General features: G+C 42.6%; 1 protein-coding gene across 6 annotated transcripts in view; it reads left to right on the top strand.

The window, feature by feature from the left end:
• Nucleotides 1-13185, top strand: part of ASAP2 (ArfGAP with SH3 domain, ankyrin repeat and PH domain 2) — a 2005955-nt gene that overhangs the window by 1803518 nt on the left and 189252 nt on the right. For all 6 annotated transcript variants that reach the window (XM_044079125.1, XM_044079114.1, XM_044079099.1 and 3 more), the window contains one exon: nucleotides 12768-12948. In XM_044079125.1, coding sequence (XP_043935060.1) covers nucleotides 12768-12948 — 181 coding nt within the window. The remainder of the gene's footprint in view (nucleotides 1-12767; nucleotides 12949-13185) is intronic.

Raw genomic sequence — 13185 nt, 5'->3', positions numbered from 1 at the left:
ACATAGTTCATACAACTAATTAAACATTTACAGATAAGCTCCATGATATTTGCAATTGGCTTGTCACAATGTTACAAAAATGAAAAGACATTCAGAAATTTCAACAGTTACATAAAGTGAATATTTTTCTTATAAACTCAGTTGTAGGTTTAACATTTCAAAATATATAGCTACTAGCCATTAGTAGGTTAGGAAACTATTATGCATGGAGAGAGTAATAGTATAATTGAGAATGGAGAGTATAGTACAATAGATATTAGAGAGAAAATTAGTTTTTGGTAGGGGAGGGATTGTTTTGAGTGGGATGAAGTAATAGTAGAGGTAGTTGGATGAGTCAGTGCAAGGTGGAATGAGGAGGGGGGGTTTAGGTTGGAGTGTGGCAGGGGCATTCCCATTTGGAAGAAAGATGAGAGAGTAGCTGGGACTTGAAATTTGTATGGTTAGGTAGGTTGTGTAGGTGTGTGCGGAGAGAGTTCCACTATTTAGCTAAAGAGTGGGACAGCAGTAGATGGCCAGGAGGTCGTGCAGGTTTGTGGACCTGAAGGAGATTTTGGTTTTTGGATCTGAGTGAGCGGTAGGGAATGTAAGATTTTAAGGAAGTAGTGAGAGCTGGGCAGTTGGCAGTTTTAAAGATGAGCTTGTGAGCAATGGTGAGTTGTAGGTAACTGAGGAGGTTGGGTAGTTCAAGCCAGTTGAGGGTGAGGAAGGAGTGGCAGAGGTGGGATTTGAATTGGTTGCAAATTTGGAGATCTTGTGGTAGCAGGATTCAAGTTTGGACTGACGGCCAAGATGGAGAGTGGTGAAAAGTGGGGCACCATACATAAGGGAGGGGAGAAGGAAGGTGGATGCAAGAGTTTGATGGGTAGAGGGGCTTAGGAAGCAGTTGTGCCTGCAGAGGAGACCTAACTTTTGGTGGATTTTCTTGATTGTGGAGCGGATGTGGGTGTCAATTTTTAGTTCTTCATCAGTAATGATGCCAAGAAGCTTGGTGTTGGGAATGATTTCAAGGAGGGTGTTGTTTTGGCTTTGTATGGTGAATGTGGATTTGTCAACGAAGTTTTTGGTAGGGGAAAAAAACATTAGTTTGCTTTTATTTGCATTTAGTGCCAGATGGTGAGACTGCATCCAGGTTTTTGTTTTGGAGAAGGCTAGTTGGGTTTTTGCTAGGAGCTCGGAGGGGGAGAAGGCTGAGCAGATGATTGTTGAGTCATCTGCATACTGGATGATAGATGAGTCTGGGATGGATTGGTGAAAATTGTTAATGAATAGGTTGAACTGAAGAGGGCCAAGAACAGAACTTTGTGGGACCCTGTGGGTGTGGGAAGGAAGGAGGAGGTTGAAGTTTTCCATTGGACAGCTTGTTGGCAGTTGGACAAGTAGCTGGAAAACCAGGCGATGGTGGTGGGAGAGAGGTGTAGGGTGGAGAGTTGGGTTATAAGTAGGGTGTGTGAGATGGTTTCAAAGGCCTTTGACAGATCTAGGAATAGTGTGGATAAGAACTTGCCTGAGTTGCATTCGAGGTTTATGGTTTGAAGAGAGAAAAGAAGGGCAGTCATGGTGCTGTGGCCAGGGCGGAAGCCATGTTGGGTAGGGGAGAGGAGATTGTTTAGTGTTAGGTGTGCCATGAGTTGTGCTTGTATTGTTTTCTCTAGTATTTTAGAAAGAGGGGAAAGGGTGGCAGTAAGCCTGAAGTTGGTGGTATCAGTATTTTTGCCACCTTTGTGGAAGGGGATGATGTAAGCATGGTGCCAGATAGAAGGGACATATGATTCTTGTATGGATCTATTTATAAGAATAGAGATGGGATAGGTAATGATGTCTGCAGATTGTTTGAGGAAGGTAGGTGGAAGGTTGTCGGGTGCATTGCAACAGGGTTTGAGTTTGAGGAGAAGTGTTTTTATAGTGCTTGTGAGGATGGGCTTGAGGCAGAAGGATGTGGAGGAAGGTTGATGATTGGGGTGGTGGTTGGGGCAGGAGGGGTTGTGATGGAGGAGGGGGGAGGGAAGGAGGCTGATAGTTTAGCTATGCAGTCTATGAAGAATGAGTTGAACTGGCTGGTTGTTTCAAGGTTGGAGTCTGGGCAGGGTTTGTTTTTGTTGCCAGAATGCAGCATGGATGAGATGGAGTACCAGAATTTTTTGGGATTTGTTGAGTGCAAGGACTGGAGTTTGGAGTAGTGGGCAATGCGGTCTTTAATTATTAGGTTTTTTGCATAATTTCGTAGTTGCTTATACTCTAGGAGGGTGTTAGGGTTTTTATGTTTTTGATATTGTTTCCATTTTTTTGTCCCTTTGGTGCAAGACTAGTTTAGTATCTTTGGATAACCATGGGCAGGGATTGGTTTTGATGCATTTGGTTCGGGGGGGTTGCTTGCTGATTGAGAAGGGTTAGGAATGAGTGGTTAAAGTAGGAAACAACATCATTCTAGAGGAAGGGTTTTTATAGGGGACCAATCAGTATGCTTTAAGCATTCAGTGAAAGTTAGAGGGATGAAAGAGAAGAGGTTGTGGGTTTGGATGTAGTGGTGTTGTTTATGCAGTGGAGATGGGAGATGGACGGCGAAGGCTGGTAGGTGATTGCTGAGAGGATCAGGTAATGTACCAGGCTGTCAGCTTTAGAACTCAAGGTGGGAAAATGTAAATAAAGTCTGTTGAATTGAATATAGGCTCACTGGCACTGGGTTTCGGTATGTTCATGATTTATCAAAGAATCTATTTTAATAGGTAAATAATTGTGCTAAGAATACTTCAAAGACAGAATTCAGAAAGGGCCACTACTAACAGTAAACTCTAACACAGGTTGCTCCACTGGCAGTGATTCTGATTCATTGACAGGCCCATTGCAGTGATCCTACAAGGTCTGTAAGATTACCACAGTGGGTCATCTCTACAACCATGGTACTTACTAATCAGGCATTCCTGGGCTATGCTAATTAGCCATGTGCTCCCCCTCATACCTCTCAACATCCAAGTCCAAGAAACCTGAACAAAGCCTAAAATAATGGAGGGACAAAGGCCCAAAAGTAGGAACAGTTTTTAAATATTGCTCTTATAAACTTAGAAAGTTGCTAGAATAGCAGGATTTGAATTAGCATACATTTTCTCAAATTAATGCCATAATTTCATGACTTAATTTCTCAGTGATTTGCCAGAAAACCACAAATTTTATGAGAAACAAAGCAAATTATGAGGCAAACATCTAGACATTCCGCAAAAGTCTGGACAGCTGAGAGCTGTGTCTTCCCTGAAATGCCTGCAGAAAGGCATTTATGCAACCAAGCAATTCAAAATCATCACTGCTGAGATCACATTAGAGGTAAATGTCTAAGAGTTTAGTGGACACGTAGTGGTAGGGCGTGTGTGTGTGTATGTGTGTGTGTGTGTGTGTGTGTGTGTGTGTGTGTGTGTATGAGGGTGTGCACCTCTGTGTGTCTGCCTGGGTGGTCACTCAGTAAGGGGGGTTAGTTAGGGGATAAGTGTTGGGTGGGGCTGTGGTGTCTGTATGAATGAGTAAATGGGTGAGTGGTCTGTGGGTGTCCATGCCCTTGTGTGTGCATGTTTGTGTGGGGGTGTGGCATACCTTAAACTGCCCCAGACTAATGAGTAAATACTGCAGTACTTCAGGGGGACACTAGACATCAAGGAATTTTATGTATTACCTTAAGTCACTTAAAAAGTTAATAGAACATCAGGAGGCTTTGCAACACAAAAGACATATGGGAGAGAAATTAGGCACCAGAGATTTTTAAGTATTACTCTTAGCTGCTTTAAAAATTAATACAAGGTATGGCAGAATAAAATGTGTGTTTGAGAACGCTAAACACCAGGGACAGTCTTCAATATAACTCTTATCCCTTAAAAATTTCACAGAACAACAGGTTTTATAGCACAAAAGATGAATGGGGAACACAAGACACCCATAGCCGGCCTTAGGCATAGGCCAACTAGGAGGCCGCCTAGGGCGTCGCTGTAGCAGGGGCACTTTTCCAGTATTTATTTGGTGTAGGTAGACTAGGATGAGGGCACCGGGTGGTGCTGGGGGGTGCAGAGGAACCCTTTTGCCTAGGGTACCAGTTGACCTAAGGCCACTCCTGAAGACACCAGGGTCACTCTTTAAATATTACCCTAAGTAACTTGCAAAGTTAGCAGACAATGGCTTTAGTAATTATATAAAAAAGGATTTGAACCCTATAACCTTAGCACAAAGGAACCAGCTCATTAGAAAGTCAAAGCTTTAGTCTTCTGCACTGAGGACTTAATAGAAGAACATATCTTGCATCAGTGTGTATGTTCGAAACATGAGGAAGTATGAAGCTGTATGCTCCAAACATTAGGAGGTATGAAACTGTTATGTCTGGTTTTATTGACTGTAGTAGTCTTGGAGCTATGAAATACAGGACAGGTATAACACGGAAAATCAGGGATGTTCTGTAAAATCAAGGGAAGCAGATAGGGATAGGAATGTGTCTGTGTGTGGGGGATGGGAATGGGGCCACTGCCATACCTCCAAACAGCTCTGCTCAAGGCTTCCAGACATGGTCATGAGAAACACTAGATAACACCAGGGATAATTTTTTAATATTACTTTGACTCATTTAAAAAGTTAATGGACCAACAGATCTAGCAACACGAGCCAAATTTTGAACAAATAGAAGAATGGAACTCTAATGGCATTATAGACTAACTGAATGTAATCATTTGTGACTTGTAGGGGCAAAGAAACAATAGGAAGCTACATCAGGGACGCATAAGAGGTTTGGTGTCTGTGTGTGTTTGAATGTGTAAATATATGGTATGATTAGCACTAGCAATAACACATGCGATTGAAACCATGAGAATTAGTCTGCAATGTGTTCTTTCCTTATTGTGGCTAAACATTCTGTGTGTTGCATTTTCCATGACTGTGGAAGCTGCCCCCTTTGGCTGCAGCTGTAAGCACCCACTGTATTTTTTTCTGAGCTGCACATTGTCAGTAAACATAATGCGTAGTTCCCATGAACTCTTAAGTCTGCATCTGCTGCTGTATAAAGTGTACTTCCTTTAAAGTGAGTCACACTGCAGGGCACCTAGATGGCCACCTGTGGTACTATGGGTTTGTCAGCGTCAGAAGGGCTCACTTTTTCTTCTATAAATGTCTTTGTAAAAGCAAGTAGATATTTATTTTCTCTTATGGAAACATAATATTTTTCTATTTTAGATTTTTATTTTATTTGTTTATGTTTTTGATGAGATTAATGTGCTAATTCACATATTATGTGTGAAGAGCACGGAATTATTAATAGTTGTAAGAGACAGTAAGTAGAACAACAAATGGAATCAGTATAAGATACATTTTCAGATTATAATTTGCTTCAAAATTGCACTTCTGGAAAATGACTGTTGTGCAAAGGTGAAGTGTTAAGAGCACATCATTTAGATTAGGCAGCATGACATTAAGTAGCAACATTAAACCAAGGCCCCATCTGTCTGTGTTTATGGTAGCTCAGGTGGTTGTTAAAAAAATAGAGAAATTTCACTGGTTTCCTGGCCATATTATCCCCATTCATACAAATAGCAACTCTGGTCTTCTGTGAAAACAGGCACTAACCTGCATAATGAAAGTAATGGAGAAAATAAATAAATATGCAAATGTTTCTGTGGTTAAGGATTCTGCCTCAGTGGGCTGGGGTTCAATCCTAGCTTCCTGTGTCTGTTTTTGTAGAGTCTGTATGTTATCTTTATGTCTTTGTATGTTTTCTGCTGTTAGTACAGTTTTCAAGTATATGCTGGTCAGTATTGCATTTACCCTTGTGGCCTAGGTTGTGGCTGAAAGGATATGTGAATGATTGTGTTATGTTGTTTTAATGCTTTTGTTACTGACCATCATTGTCCTTTGCATGTCCTTTACATAGGAAATGTGGGTATTTCCTTTGAGAATTATTTCTTAGGTCATGCAGCTTATTCAACATTTCATAGGTTCGTAGGTAGGTACTTGGCTATCTGCCCGAGGGCATTTATAAGCCTAGTTAGAGTGTGTCGGCTTTCGCCACCCCATTAATTAATTAACTGATCCTCTGTCAAGCACAGCCAATGAAGTGATCCCAGGGGTGTATTTTCTGTTACCCATCCACTCGACAAGGTTTCTCTTGAAAAGAGTTAGTGAGGGGCTCTGCCTAATGTAGTTTGGAATTTTGTTCCAAAGCATGGGGAGTCTCTGTGACAGGAATCTATCTGTCCAGCATGTTCTATTTATTGTTGTGGCAAGGTTTAGCTCACTAGCGCGTGTGGCTCGCAGTGACTTTGATTTCTTTAGGTGGAGCATGTCCATCAATTCTGAGTTGGACATGGCTTTGTAAGTCAGGCAGAGATCACCTCTGAGTAAGCAGTATGCTACTGAGTACAACCGGAGTTTTTTCAGTCGGGCTGCATAGGACATATGTTTGAGGCCAGTAATCCTCTTGGTGAGGTACTTTTGTGGTCTTTCCAGCTGTTGGACGTGTCTTATAAGGTACATCCCAAATGGGGCATTGTACTGTATGATGGGTCTGAGGAGTGACGAGTAGAGGGACATTATAACTTCTTTATTTCTAGATGCAAACCCTTTAGTAATTAGATGGGCCACATGGAAAAATCTCTTAACTACTTTGGCAAGATGATTGTCAAAGGAGAGATTACAATCTACCTGGGTCCCCAGATCTCTTATTACCTCTTCTGTATTAAGGGGGCTGCCACCTATGTGATAATTTGTGGGTGTTTTTTTTTTTTCCCAAACAGGATGACTATGCATTTTTTGGCATTTAGCTTGAGGCCATGACTTTGACACTAGGTGTCCGTCTCAGTAAGGCCCTTTTGGAAGATGTCCTTGTCAGCCGGAGAGCCAATTATGGCTCCCAGTTTGCAGTCATCGGCAAACTTGGTTAGCCATAGTCCTCCTGTGTTTGCCTGTACTTCTGAAAAGTATATGCCGAACAGTAGGGGTCCCAGGACAGAGCCTTGCGGGACACCACTTGTGACTGGTTTAGAGTCGGACCTGGAGCTCACTATTCTTACCTTGTGAGTTCTGTCTGTAAGCCAGTTGGCAACCCATCTTGTGACCTAGGGGGTTATGTTCAGGCTGGTGAGTTTTTCTGTAATACCCAAGTGGGGAATGGTGTCGAAAGCCTTGGCGAGGTCAAGGTAGGCTGTGTGAACCACCTTTCCCTCGTCTATGGCCTTAGTGACTGTCTCGAAGAAGTCAGCCAGGTTTAGTAGGCATGATCTGCCCTTAACAAAGCCGAACTGGGTCGGGCCAAGTGTTTGGAGGTTCTCAATGTCTTTGTTAATGAGTTCCATGATGATGCGCTCCATAGCCTTGCAGACCAGGTTAATCAGGCTTATGGGGCGATAGTTACCAGGGACAGTTGTGGCCCCTCCTTTGTGGAGAGGAGTAACTGTTGCTGTGCACCATTCTATGGGCACGTAGCCTGTGGAGAGGCTGAGGTTGAACAGCGTGTTTAGGTGGGGGGTTAGTTTGTTCTGTAGTTCGTGCAAGACGCAGCCTGGGACACCATCTGGCCCCACTGACACTGTGTTTTTGGTTTTTGAAAGGGCTGTTTTCACCTGTGTGTCTGTGATTTCCGGGACACTACACTTTTCCGGTATAGTGGTGGGCCCTTCTGGGGGAGAGAGGGGGGTGAAGTTTGCACTGAATCTGTCTGCCAGGATGTTGGCAATATTAGTAGGTTCAGTATATTTTGTGCTATTTTGCACTAGTTCAGTGCATATCTGCGAGTTGCCACTTAGATTCTTAACATAGCTAAAGAAGGCTTTGTGGTTATTTTTTGAATCCTTGGCTATTTTTCTTTCAAAGTTAACCTTGGATTATTTTATGAGGGACCTTAGTTTCTTACTGATACTGATCAGGGATGTCTTTCCTTCTTGGGATTTGCTTTTTTCCTGAACTAGTTTCCTCCTTCTATTGTGCAGCCTGTTTATTGCAGGGGTCCACCAAACTGGTTTCCTTCTCTTAGATGAGTGAGTTGGTTTTGCTAGGAATGGCACGATCCATGCATCCTTGTAGGTGCTCATAGAGTGCATTTGTAAAGGTTTCTGCATCTTGGGCAGCATTATCCTTTAGCATGGGGGCTGTGAAACTTACCACTTCTGCCTTAAGTAAGGTGAAGTTTGCTTTAGAAAAGTTTTTTACTGTGGTTTCCTTAGTTGGGGGTGGTGGTGGGGTGTGGACATCCAGAGTGATTAGTTTATGGTCTGATCTAACCAGTGACGGGTTGACTTCTGGTTTGGAACACCTGTCGCCCATGTTGGTGATGACCAGGTCCAATATGTTTTCACCTCTGGTAGGGGAGTTTACCAGCTGATCCAGGGCATTTGAGTTGATGAATTCCAGGAAGCGCTGGGCCTGGGAGTTTGTATTCGAGTAGTTTTCCCAGTTAATGGTAGGGTAATTGAAATCACCCAATATCAGGGTGTTTGGTAGGACCTTCATGTTTTCCAGTGTCTCCAGAAAGGTGTAGTGGTGGTCCTGGGTCATGGAGGGTGATCTGTAGCAGGCCACCATTTGCATTTCAGATTTGCCTGATGTTAGTTGCACATGGATGATCTCAGAGGTATCATGCTGCGCCACTAACCTGGAGGTGTAGGTATCTTTGATGAATATGGATACACCCCCTCCTTTTGTGTTTAGGTCAGTGTTCTGTGGCCAAAACGTGTGGTATGAGTTGTAGCCTGCTGGGGTGCACTCTGGAGCCTTGAACCAGGTTTCAGTTACTGCAAAGATGTAGACGTTCTCCAGACTGAGGAGTGCATCAAGCGCATGCATTTTGAGATTTAAACTCCTGGCGTTGAGTAGTATAACTCTCATTTTTTTGTTAATTGTGCTGTTTACGGAGGTGGGTTTGACTTTTGAGCCTTGCCTAAAAAAGGCACTATGGGGGCAGCAAGAGCCTTGGCCAGTATTCGAAAGCCTAGGGGTGATAGGTGCAAGCTGTCTCTTGCGAAGCAACGCGGCTTGTCGAGCATGTCATCCCAGGCTGACAGATACTGGATCCCCTTTGAATGACACCAGAAGCTTAGCCAACTGTTGAAATTGATCATCATTCTTGGTGAGGGCAGGATGCTACTCAGGGTTAGGGTCATACCAGCCTGGACTACATGATCAGAGAGCTCTTCCATGTCTCTTTTCATGTAGTCCAGGGAGGTACATCTCAGGTCATTCACACCAACATGAACAATGACAGAGTCATATTTGCACTTGTTCTGAAGTGACCTGAGTGCTTGTGTTATGTGGCGGATTCTGGCTCTTGACAGGCAACTAACAGTGTGGCTGACTATAGAGTCACCTATTACTAGTGTGTTAGGTGTGTTATTTCGCCTTAAGGGCTGTGATTGTGCGACACACTGATTTTGTGTTTTATGTGTTGTCTGGTTTGTGACGAGAGGGGCAGGTTGTTTGGGTGTCAGCTTTGGAGGTCTCTGATGCTTTTGCAGGTTTTTATGTAGAGCCTCCGAGTATGATTTTGTGTATTTATGTGTATTTTTTGCCAGTGCTGTTTTAGTAGGTCTATGTGTGGCTGGAGGTGTGGTACAAGTGTTAACCTTCTCTTCTTGACTGTCTGTTCCAGTCTTGGGTGAAGACAGCTTAGCCTCCAGTTTGGCTGTATAATTGCATCTCTCACATATGTTAGTGTTTTGTGGTAGGAGGAGAGGGTTGTCTGTATGCATGAGACAGTTGTAACATTACCTTAGGATACCCAGATTCACCAGCTGGACTGTAGAGTACATCTGAAATTGCCCTTTGGTCATGCCTGAATAGTAGGGTGAGCTGCTTAGTCACTTGGTTGGTGAGGGGTGAATAAAGAGCCTTGCCCTGCTGGGCAATCAAGTGTCAGGGTATATTAGTGCTTGCTATTTGGTCTGAGCAAGTGCTGGTCTGTAGGATGCTTTTTGAGTGCTTAGGTTGAGAGTTAGACTAGTTTCAAGGGAAAAACTGAAGAGGGGACTTAGTGAAGCCGGGAATAATTTAACCATAGCTAACTGGCTCTGCCCGGTGCGCAAAACCATGCAAATGAGGTTTTTATAGTAGGGAAATGAAAGAGAGAAATTAGCCCAAAATGGCAAATAAACTACTAACTTCTGGGCTGGAACCACTCCTCCAGGGACAGATAGGCTGCTCAAAGCTCCCCCCTCTCACAGGTGAACAGAGAAACTTCCTTCTATCCAAGTAAGGTATGGGCAACTCAGAAACTAGTATCACAGCCCTGAATTCGGCACTAGCCTGAAAACTGGACTACAATGGCTTAGAAAGGCGGGAAACAGAAAAAAATACACCTAAAACAGCTTTAAATGACTGCAAACGATCAGAAAAGGCTATCTTTCGTGTGTAGCCTACAACTGTTAAACAAATTATTTAAACAAAAAACGACTTTTTAAAAGTGCAGGCAGTCAAATAAGTACAATATGTGAAAAAACACAAGCTTTTAAATCACAGTAAATGCTGGAACATCTGCATTTAGGTGGAAACAGTTAAGTACAACAAGAAAGTACAGAAAACTGATACTTAATCACTCCAAAGTCTCTCTTCTAAGCTAGAAGGCTTGTATCAGTTTAAGGCTTTCTAGTGCTACCCAGTAGGTTAGTTACAGGAAAGATGGGAAACAAGCGCAGATGTGGTCTTTTAAACCAGAAAGTTGAAAGAGATGGACAAACTGACCAAATGGTCAAAAAACTACAGTTTCTGGGCCAAGAACCACTCCTCTCGTGATAGACGGGCTACCTAGTGCTTACCACTCCCACTGATAAGCTGGAAGGCTTCCCTCCAACACAGAAAGGCTTGGGGGGGCTCAGAAGCTTAGAAAGAGTCCTGGATACAGCAAATCTGTACCTGGATTAAACTAGTTACAGGAAAGGCGGGGAACAAGTACAAACGCAGGCTTTTAAGCCAGAAAGTTGAAAGAGATGGAAAACTGCCCAAACGGCCAAATAAACTACAATTTCTGGGCCAAAACTCACTCTTCCAGTGGAGGATAGGCTACCAAGTGCTTTGCTTACTACTCCCAGTGATAAGCTAGAAGGCTTCCCTCCAACACAGAAAGGCTTGAGGGTCTCAGAAGCTTACTAACAATCCTGGATACAGCAACTCTGTAACCAGACTAGGCTAGTTATAGGAAAGGCAGGAAACAGGAGCAAGTGTGGCTTTCAAACCAGAAAGTTGAAAGAGATGGAAAAAAACTACTCAAACAGCCAATAGCTACAATTTCTGGGCCAGAGACTACTCCTCTTGTGGTAGATAGGCTACCTGATGCTTACCACTCCCACTGATAAGCTAGAAGGCTTCCCTCCAACACGGAAAAGCTTGGGGGGCTCAGAAGCTTACAAAGAGTCCTGGAAATAGCAAATCTGTACCTGGACTAGACTAGTAACAAGAAAGGCAGGAAACCAACGCAAACACAGGCTTTTAAATCAGAAGGTTGAAAGAGATGGAAAAGCTTCCCAAACGGCCAATAAACTATAATTTCTGGGCCAGAAACCACTCCTCCTGTGGTAGATAGTTTACCTAGTGCTTACCACTCCCACTGATAAGCTAGAAGGCTTCTCTTCAACACAGAAGGGCTTGGGGGGGGCTCAGACGCTTACCAACAGTCCTGCATACAGTAAATCTATACATGGACTACACTAGTTACAGGAAAGGCGGGGACCAAATGCAAAACAGGCTTTTAAACCAGAAAGTAGAAATAGATGGAAAAACTGCCCAAACGGCCAATGAACTACAATTTCTGGGCCAAAACCCACTCTTCCCGTGGTAGATAGGCCACCTGGTCTTTAAGGTGTGTTGTGGTTTCATTTAATTTTCTCTTGCGATTTATAAGCATTCAGTATGTGCGAAAAGGCTGAGCATGTGTATCTTGTGTCTGTTTACCATTATATCTTAAATATGTAGTACAAAAATCACTTGTTCTTAGGGTATCAAACTCATCGTTTAAATTTCTCTTACTTTGCTTCACTCTTTCTTTGAAAGACTTGAGTGTTGATTATTTGCTTGCAGACAGTGTTTGTTGTAAGTGATATTTTATTGTATGGTGGTTAGTGCGTACTATGTTGTACTTAACTGCTATAAAGGGGGTATCATCCATGTATTTCTGTTATTAAATAACCAGTTTATTAGCCTGTGTACCGAGTAAAACATCATCAGTCACAGAGGCAGATTTAATTTTGTTGAAGGTGGAGAGCAGAACATTTTCAGCATGCATTTCTAGCTCATAATTACTTGATAAAACTTTATATGGAATAATCTGTCTTGCTGTTTCTCTAATTTTTAGTTCAACAATACTATTTGCATTTGGTTTAAATTTCAGCCTCTCGTATACTAACATGTTTACTTTATCAAACTAAAGCATTCACTGGTTAGATTTAAAGTCATGAATTGTGGGTTCTGGTTATGCTCCAACTAAAACCGAAACAGTATTAGCTGGTTAGCATGCCCGTAAGCATCAAATTGCCTGGATTCTGAAAGTAATATTAAAGTTACTTTTCATAACACAGCTGAAGCCTTAACAGTAACTTGTGCACGTGTGTGTCAGGCCGTAGAGCCTTAAACGATTCATTTGATTCTTCTGCTTTACTACCATAGTTTGCTTCTAAAAATTTAACACAAGTAGAAGACAGAGAGAGAAATGTTTCAACAACAGCCAGAGGACAGTATTTGTTATGCTGCACTGACTTTATTACTTGAAAACTGACAAGATGTATGAAGAAAGGAGTAAGTATGAATTTTACGTATGTATGTCGTTTTAGGTTCTGCTCCACCCCCAGTACCGCCACCACCACCTCCAGCAGTAACTAAGTCAAGTATTGGGGTTAATCCATCTAAGCAGGCATCACCTCAAGCTCCATCCGCTGCGTCACAGTCCAAACCTGCACCCCTTCTGCCTCCACAACCCCAAAGTCGACTTCCACAGCAAAAGCCTGCTCCTAGGTATTTGGTATTTTCCTTTTACTGTCATGCTGTATAGTACCTGATACGGTTGTTTAAATGCTTCTTTTTGTATTTATTTATAAGTTCAAATGTGCAAGACTGTAGAAAAGATTAATCTGCTAATTTCAGTTTAAGAATAAATATATCAACTCATGCTCTCTATCTACAACTAAGGTCCAGGAGTCGCATAATTTTATGCAGTAAGTTTCTGAAGATTGCTTACATGAATGTAAACAG

Source organism: Protopterus annectens, chromosome 1.part1 (genome assembly GCF_019279795.1).
Source record: "Protopterus annectens isolate FY-2018-M chromosome 1.part1, PAN1.0, whole genome shotgun sequence".
Lineage (NCBI taxonomy): Eukaryota > Metazoa > Chordata > Ceratodontiformes > Protopteridae > Protopterus > Protopterus annectens.
The sequence above is the reverse complement of the archived record's forward strand: the minus strand, read 5'-3'. Positions and strand labels throughout refer to the sequence as shown.